Consider the following 9,389-nt stretch of genomic DNA (forward strand, 5'->3'; position numbering starts at 1 on the left):
TGAATTGTCTGCCTGGTGCAAAGACTGCAGATATCACAAGTCATCTAGATAGCCTACTAGATAGTGCCGGGGTGAAGTCAGTGGTCATGGACGATGTCGGTACCAACGACGTGGGGAAATGTAGTCATGAGGTCGTGGAAGCCAAATTTAGGTTGCTCGGTAGGAGGTTGAAATCCAGGACCACCAAGGTGGTTTTCTCTGAAATGCTACCTGTTCCATGCGCAGGGCCAGCTAGACAGGTGAGGCTGAGGAGTCTCAATGTGTGGATGAGATGGTGGTGCAGGGAGGAGGGGTTCAGATTTTTTAGGCACTGGGGAACATTTTGGGACAAGCCAGGCCTGTACAAGAGGGATGGGCTCCACTTAAACGAAAATGGAACCAGACTGCTGGTGCTAAACATAACAAAGGTGGCAGGCTTTTAACTAAACTCTGGGGGAAAGCTGACAGGAGCTAGGAAGCATCTAGTTCAGTTAAAATTATCCCAAGGGGATGAAGATGAAAATATTTTCAATTGACCAAATATAGAAGGGGAGAAAATAGGCCATGAGTATATAGTGGAACATGATAGTCCGTCAAAGAGGCCTAAGCGCCATAGTAAAAGATGCACACGCCAGAGACATCTGGGGAGGGACACAATATACAGGTGTTTTTATGCAAATGCTAGAAGCTTCTGAGCCGAAATGGGAGAGTTGGAATGCTTGGTTTTAAAGGAGAACCTGGATATAGTGGGCATTACAGAAACCTGGTGGAATGGAGAGAACTTATATTTAAGTGGAAAATGGCCCAGGAAATCCAGCACGGTCACATTTGACTTCAAAAGGGGAAACTTCTCTAAAATGAGGCAACTGGTGAAAAGGAAGTTGAAATGGGGAGTCAAGAGGGTTAAATCTCTTCAAGATGCTTGGAGGTTACTCAAAACCACAATAATAGAAACCCCGCTAAAATGTATACCACAGGTTAGGAAAGGGAGCACCAAGTCCAAGAGGTCACCGGCATGGTTAACGAACAGCGTCAAGGAAGCTATTAGAGAAAAGAAGTCTTCCTTCAGAAAATGGAAGTCTTGCCCAAGTGAGGAAAACAAAAGGGGGCACAAGCTTGCACAAAGGCTATGCAAGCAGACAACAAGAGATGCAAAAAAAGTATTTTGAGGAGCATATCGCTAACAACATCTAGGCCAACAATATTCTTTAAATATATCAGAAGCAGGAAACCAACTAGCAAGGCAGGTGGGCTTTACCACACAAAGCCCAATATATATATTTCCGATGTATCAAATAGTGGGACATTCCATCAAGGTGGTCTGTTAAGGTTGGCCTGTCTAACCACTGGGCTTTACCACACAAATGTGCCGGTTGGAGCTGTTGGCTTTCACATGGTCAGTGCACCATTTTGCAGTGGCAGCCATCCCTAGTATACACACACACATGTACACACACACACCTTTTCAAGAGTATGACCTCCTTTCCTCATTCCTCTTCCTTTTTTGCCCCTTTCTTTTTTGCAGATACTTACATCTTGGGGTTGACTGGAAAGAAAATTGCATGTGTTCTAATGAAGACAAATGCCTTGGTTTCAATGAGTGAGCGATTGAAAGAGACCCACTCATAAGGACAAGCAGAGGGGAAGCTGTGTGCTGCAGAGATATATATGCTTCAGACCTCTGCAAAGGATCTGATAGCGCCTCTGTTTTGGAAAGAACTCCCCAGATAAAGCAGGACGATGTACACGTTTCTGCCTGAGAACTTCACTCCGGTGAAGCAAAAACCAGCCAAAGAGTTGAAGCCGATGATTGTGGCCATCGTGCTGGGGCTCATCTTGTTCATTGCTGCGGTGGTGGCCTGGTGCTACTATGTGGCTTCCCTTCGGAAGGCCGAGCGCCTGAAGACGGAACAGATGGACCTACGGCAGGACGGGTTCACCATCAAGAACCAGGATGGAGAGATGGTGTTCAGGGTGGCCTTCCAGTCGGGCATCCTGGACTTGGAGTCCTGCTCCAGGGAAGGTGCCAATTTAACCTGCACCAGGACAGACAAAGGGAGACTCAATTTTTTCATAAAGATTGTCAACCCAAAGGACACTGTGATGTGCTACCGTGTTCGCTGGGAGGAGTTTGTAGCCAACACGGTGGTGGAACACAAAATGTTCTGGGAGGATGCCCACTGGTACGGGGGCTGTGAAATGAGCGTACAGCACTGGCCGATCCAGCTACCAGGATACCAGGAACCCATGCCGTTTGTGACTAGTGACGTGTATGCTTTCCGGAACAGCTTTGGGGGCATCCTGGAGAGGTACTGGCTCTCCTCGAAAGCAGCAGCCATCAAGATTAACGACTCTGTGCCCTTTCACCTTGGGTTCAATGCCACCGAAAGGTCACTTGTCTTCCAAGCCAGGTATAAAGATTCTCCTTATAAGCCCCCTTTGGGGCAGCAACCTTTCCCACAACTGAGTTACCGTGTCTGTATAGGTTCCGATGTCACCTCCATCCACAAATATATGGTGCGGAAATATTTCTACAAACCTTCTAAGATACCCTCGAAAAATGCCTTCAAATATCCAATCTGGTCCACATGGGCCTTGTACAAGAATGACATTGATCAGGATAAACTGCTGCGCTTTGCAGAAAATATTAAAAAATATAAGTTCAACTGCAGCCATATTGAAATAGATGACACCTACACGCAAGCATATGGTGACTTTGACTTTGACCCGGTAAAATTCCCAAATGTGACGGAAACGTTCAAGAAGCTCCGAGAAGATGGGTTCGAGATCACACTCTGGACCCACCCATTCATAAACTACAATTCCTCAAACTTTGGGGTGGGGATAGAGAGGCAGCTTTTCATTAAGGAGCCAACAGGAAGGCTTCCTGCTATGGTTGAGTGGTGGAATGGCATTGGTGCCATATTGGATTTCACTAACCCATCAGCCAAGGATTGGTTTCAGAGCCACCTGAGTCAACTCCGCAAGAAGTATGGCATATCGTCCTTCAAGTTTGATGCAGGGGAGACTAGCTACCTTCCCAAACAATTCAGCACCTTCCGCCCCTTGTCAGATCCCAGCATTTGGTCCCGGCGCTACACAGAAATGGCCATCCCTTTTTATGAACTGGCTGAGGTCAGAGTTGGCTACCAGTCCCAAAACATCTCTTGCTTCTTCCGGATCATTGACCGGGATTCAGTGTGGGGGTATGAACTTGGGCTAAAGTCCTTGATACCTACTGTATTGACTATTAGCATGCTGGGATACCCTTTCATATCGGCGGACATGATTGGTGGAAACTTCTTTCCCAACAAAACAGATGGTGCAGTGGAAATCCCAGACCGAGAACTCTATATTCGCTGGCTGGAACTGTCGGCCTTCATGCCGTCCATGCAGTTCTCCATCCCACCTTGGCTGTATGACAGAGAGGTCATAGACATTGCCCTGAAGTTCACGAGGCTGCATGAGTCCTTGGTTGCCCCCCTCTTGTTGGAGTTGGCTGGGGAGATCACTGACACTGGGGACCCCATCATACGGCCCATCTGGTGGATTTCTCCCAACGATGAGTCTGCACACAAAATAGATTCCCAGTTTCTCATTGGGGACACCCTGATGGTGGCTCCTGTCTTGGAGATGGGCAAACAAGAGCGAGACGTCTATATCCCAGCTGGCAAGTGGCGCAGTTACAAAGGGGAGTTGTTTGAAAAAACTCCCACCCTGGTGACAGACTATCCTGTTGATCTGGACGAAGTGGCATATTTTGTGTGGGTGTCCTAACTGACTTCTGCAGCTACCAGCATCTAAGCTTTGTGAAAGTAACCATGCCTTATACTAGGAGCCTAACAACAAATAATTCTAATTGGTGAAGGGGATGGAAGGGGGGAAAATGATTACACATTAGTCTTTTCATAGAATCATAGAATAGTAGGGTTGGAAGGGGCCTACAAGGCCATCGAGTGCAACCCCCTGCTCAGTGCAGGAATCCAAGTCAGTTTTAAATATGCTCTAAAGATCTCACGTTGTGTGATCTAAAAATGTTGGTAGACAGCTAACAAGGTCACAGGATTTGCACACTGAAGTAAAAGTCCCCACTTGAAAATCCAAGAGCTACAGAGCTCCTCTCTCAGTTGCACATGCCCAAATGTATTTCTTCCATATTTTGAAGTGTGGTTTTGGGGCACCCGTAAGCTATCCTTGATGATTACAAATCTACCCATTAGGCCCTCGTGGCATTAATTGATACAGAGTAGTCGGCTGCTAGCTAGAAGATTCAGGCTGGTTCTTTCTATAATCTTCAGGGAGGTGTTCCCTGTGTTCTTTTCAAATATGAGCCAAGGGAAGCTTTGCAATATGAGCCAGAATGCCCTTCTATGTACGGGGCGTTTTTCAGATGGGGAAACATCCAGGGTTGCTACAGCACAACGAGCCTTAAGTTTTACAATGCATTAAGCTATTATTTGAAATAACCTTTTTTCCTAAAGATGATAATTCCATTTATTATAAATATATATTTATACATGTATATATCTATATATCTATATCTCCTTGTCTGATGTTGGATGAGGCTGGTATATGATCAATAAACCATGCTGCACTCATTTGGTGACTGGGCTGGGCAGGTAACTCGGCTCAGTGGCTTTTGAACAGGATGGGAAAGCTGTATTGTAGTCTTTCTCTTGCTGTTTGGCACCTTCTTGCCCAGGCAATTTTTGGCTATAAAAAGGATTTCCAATACGGTTGCACCCACAGCAACGGACGTGTTTTAAACAAGAATATAAGAGGTTAAAGTTGTTCCTGTCTTACATGCATCTCCTGCTGCTGTTTCTCCTCCTGGATTATTTTCAAAGATGGCTTTACAGCTTTGTTGCCATCAGAGGATTTCCTTTGAACCCATCAACAGTTCCCAGGAAGAGCGTTGGACTCATCCAGACAGACTGCAGGTTCTCATCAGCGATGCACGTGTCCCTGTGTGTTTAAGGAGGCAGCTAGAGCATGGGAGGGGAGTATCAAAGTGCTGCTGTCGCTTTACTAATAGGACATGGAATAAAGCATTTTTTCCTGCCCTGAATGGTGCGGTGCCAAATGGGGAGGTTTGTGATTTCTTTTTGCAGAAGGAAAACATTAAGTTAATCCAGCCTGGTGTATTACTGTGTTTATGTTAAGATTTGGCCAGGGAAAGCAGCCTATCAGCGTTGATTGCAGCCAAGTCCCCCTCCCCCCAGAGGAATGGGTGGGAATCAGATACCCCAAAACTCCTATTCAGCTACCTGTAACTTTATGGGAGGGGTTTGCCATGCTTGGAAAAACTAAGGAATAATGTTCCCCACTTCCTTGAGCGGTAGATGCCTTGAGGACCCTTCCCTTCCCATTTTTACATAAATGCATATTTAGGGTTTAAAAAAAGAATCTGACACAAAGAATAGCCCACATTCCTGAGACGAGGAAGGCTGTTCTGTCTTGGAGTGAAGCCTGAAGTATAGTGATGGGGCCATAGCAGACAAGGGAGAGGGTTTTTTTTTTTTAGTTTAGAAAAAGGCAACTAAGCGGAGGCTATGATAGAGCTTCATAAAATGATGCCTGGTGTGGAGGAACGTGGTTAGAATGTGGGGCCTCCCAGTGAAACTGACTGGCAGGAAATTCAGGAGAGGCAAAGGGAAGGACTTCGTCACACGATGCATAAATACATTTATGGAACTCACTAGCATAAGATGTGGTGATGGCCACACACCAGCTGAGATGGCTTTTAAAATTAATTAGGCAAATTCGTGGCGCATGGATCAAACATGGGCTATTTGTCATGATGGAACCTCCATGTTCAGAGGCAGTAGACCTATGTGAATTACAGAAGCTGGGCAACAAACTGGGGGTGGGGTGGGGTGGGGGGTTTCTGCCTTTCTGTCCTGCTTTTGGGCTTCCCAAAGGCACCTGGCTGGTCACTGTCAGAAACAGGATGCTGGACCAGAAGGACCAACTTGGCCTGATCCATTGCAGCTTCTTTTATGTTCTTCTGTAACAGCAGACAGGGGGCCAAAACAGACATTACTTTAGGAGCATCTCTACATTAAGCAAAAGCCCTGCACCCTTACCAGGCATTCTACTTCCAGAGTTTTTCTGGGTTTACAGTGGGCTCCTTTGGACAGCAAACATGTGATTTGGAATTGAAAACTTCCCTTCTAGGCAATGCTCGATATGTTCAATGAAACAGCACCATCTAGTGGCTTAATTATAGTGCAACGGTGGGGTTTCACACTGCCAATATGGCGCCATTAAGGTTTATTACAGCTTATCTCTGATCTTTTTGAAAGCGGAATAAAGGGGAGAAATCGCGGGAGACATCCTGGAGGATGTCATTGTGTAAAGGACCCACAACTTCCATGAGTGGCCAATCACGAGCGACCAGTAAAAGCCTCATGTAGAAATGCTCTAGATCTATGCCTAGCAGCTATGACCGTTTTCATTTTTACTCTAGAGTAGGGGCAGTTTCCCTGATCTGGATCAGGACCCTAGTATGGGGCAGCAGGGGGGCGTTGAAGATCCAGATCAGGGCCCCTGCGCCTACTCTAGAGTAGAAATGAAATGTTTGTTTTGGCCCAGATGTCCAGAGTATGGCGTTGTGAGTCCCAGAGTTCCAGGACTTTAGCCAGGGCCTGTTATAAAAGCCAGGTCAGTAGGCAGTCCAAGGGCCAAGCACAGGGAGGGCCAGAGGAGTCCTTGTTCCTCAGGCAGGCACCTCTGTGTCTAGTAGCTGACCAAGCATGCACCCTGGCTTGCGCTCCCGGGGCCTGGTGGGCACTCAGCATCTGCCTCCAAGTCCGAGAGGGGGCTGAGTGTGTCCTGAGAGGAAGGGTTGATGTCCACCTCCCTGGGGGCCCAGGAACTGCCTCAGGGTCCCTCCGCACAGGCAGCTCCTCCATGATGTTTGGCTCCGGGGGCTCCCAAGTCAGCCTCTAAAGAGGAGTCTTCCAGAGGGGACTTGACAGAAATAACCTGAAGGTCAAGCTAGATGTGATGTAGATGGTGCATACATTCCCATGTCTTCCCAGCCACATAGAAGAAGGGGTGAAATCTGATTTCTTTTGCGCAACATAATGTGTGGCTGGATGAGAGGAGCTGACCACCCCACACACACACCTTTTACCTCCCTGCGCTCTGTTGCTTCAAGTGTTTTTCTACCTGAGCTGCCCCACTTCCCATATTGATGTAACAGAGCACGCGGGGATTAAGAGTGAGATGGGGAAGGGCCAGGTCACTCACCTGAGAGCAACTTTCATGTAAAAAGTTGATCCCCCTCCAACCCCTGTTCTAGTTCTCAGCACGGCCAACACATGAAAAACAAAACATGGCGCACCACAGTATGTCTAGTTTGGCCCAAAGGTAGTCAGCACAGAAGCCAGGGGTGGGAAACGTGTGGGCCTACAGGTCCTGCTGGATTTCACGTCCCATCAGGCCCTGGCAGCAGGGCAAATGGCGAGGCATGATGGGCGCTGGAGTCCAGCAACACCTGAAGGGGCACACGTTCCCCACTCCTGCATTCAGCAGCAGGGACCTGTAGTAAACTGCGGAAAACAGAATGCTTTAGTCCACTTCATTTCAATACAGTCCTCAGACCTCAGGATACTCGGTCGGTTGACCATTGGTCCAATTCAGAAGACTGATTTATGCTGATAGCCGGCTAACTGCATGTAGACTGATGCAAGATTTTAAGTGTCAGCATTTATGACTTACATGACAGCAAGTCAAATCCTCACTTCAGCCCCGTGTCTTACCCCTCCCCGAAAGGGCACTTGCCTTTTTAAAAAACTTGAGTCACACATGTTCTTGGAAATATTCATAGTTCACTTTATCCCAAGAAAATCCACAGGTCTTTGGGTGAGTGTTTTTTTAAAGAGTCACGGGCCTTTTCATTGCTTTTAAAGATTCAAAACTGCTCTGGGAATTGCACGTGGGGCATGTGATGTCAGCTGCGTCAAGGTTGCTGACAGGCGCCTCTGCAGCTGCCTTTGTTCCCATTCAGGAGGAGGCACGCCAAGAAACCTGCAGAGTTGTTCATCCAAGGACAGAAAAACAAGCGTTTGTGAATGGAACAGCAGAGCTGCTGACAACGGCCTGTGCCACGCTCGGAATGTCACTTTTCTCCTCCAGCTGGCTGTGTTTAATCTTGCACCAGGTACAGCAGGGTCGTGCTCTCACCCACCATGCAGTTTGTCACTGCAAAGGTTGGGTCCCCAAGCTGAAGCAGTGGCTCGGTGATGGTGTCTTTGTGTGTGTTTGGACGGACGTGTTCTGCTTCATAACGGCCCAGACTGGTGTTTTTCACAACAACTGGGAGAAAACCATTTTAAAAGGGCACTTTTGTCACAGCAGTAGCTAAAGGATCGATAGCAGAGGTGCAGAACCCCTGGCTCACTGGGCTCACCACGCCAGCCTGCGGAGTCTCGTGGGCTTCCTCCAGGGGGTGGGGCTTGGCTTCCAAGCCCCGCCTCCTGGAGGAATCCCTACTGTTCTCTCTGATCTGAGGTCACAGCGGGGATTCCTCTGTGTGTCGCTCTCGGTCCCATCGGGATCAGAAATAACACCAGGGATGTGGGTGGCCAGGGGCTCGGACAGTGCCAGGAGGATTCAGTAAGGATGGGAGGTGAGGCCAGGGCTTCTGGATTCATATTGCAGGTACTTATTCAGTCTCCGTTTGGGGGTGGATGTGTAGGATCCCCACCAGTTCTCCAGTGGTGGTTCTGCCCTGCCAAGCTTCCTTTGGGAAGCTTCTTTTGCAGGCCCCAGTTTCCATCCCCAGTACCTCCAGTTAAAAAGCTCCTGGGATGCAAGATGGGAAAGATCCCCCTCTCTGCCTGAGTCTCTGGAGACCTGCTGCCAGTCAGTGCAGGCAATGCTGGGTTAGATGGACCACTGGTCTGGCTCAGTGTAAGCCTGTACTTCATACTTTGGGAGAGGGGCCCATAGGCAAGTGGCAGAGCGCACGTCCTTCCATGTACAAGGTTAGAGGTTTGAGTCCTGCCGTCTCCAGCTAAGAAGGTGCTCAGGCTGGGGAAGACTCTTTCTGCAGCAGAAGCTGCTGCCAGTCAGAGTAGGCAAAACTAGGCTAGATGGACAGATGGTCCAACTTGGTTTAAGGCAGCTCCCTGTGTCGATATGAAGGGGAAGAAGCTGAGGCTCTGTTATCACCATGGTCCCATCAGTCTTAAGTGCACAAGGACTGGCCATGCTGACTGGGGATTATGGAGCTTGTGGTTCAACACATCTGCACAGTGTCAGATTGGAGAATGCTGGATTGAAGTGTAGTGGTTTCTGGGGAAACCTGTGATGAGACTATTTTGTTTTTTAAATATATTTTCAAAGGGAATGGCGAAAAGGCACACCTGCCCAGTGGAGAGATTAAAACTGCTTTAATAAGC

General features: G+C 48.0%; 1 protein-coding gene across 1 annotated transcript; it reads left to right on the forward strand.

The window, feature by feature from the left end:
* Nucleotides 1-1,673: 1,673 nt before the first annotated feature.
* On the forward strand, nt 1,674-5,054 carry MYORG (myogenesis regulating glycosidase). The gene has a single exon (XM_084832003.1). It carries the CDS (start codon nt 1,720-1,722, stop codon nt 3,754-3,756), a length of 2,037 nt encoding a protein of 678 aa, XP_084688129.1. The 5' UTR covers nt 1,674-1,719; the 3' UTR covers nt 3,757-5,054.
* Nucleotides 5,055-9,389: the final 4,335 nt, after the last annotated feature.

Source organism: Heloderma suspectum, chromosome 2 (genome assembly GCF_057233095.1).
Source record: "Heloderma suspectum isolate Gila_16-S chromosome 2, 16-S_ref, whole genome shotgun sequence".
In the NCBI taxonomy this organism is placed as follows: domain Eukaryota; kingdom Metazoa; phylum Chordata; class Lepidosauria; order Squamata; family Helodermatidae; genus Heloderma; species Heloderma suspectum.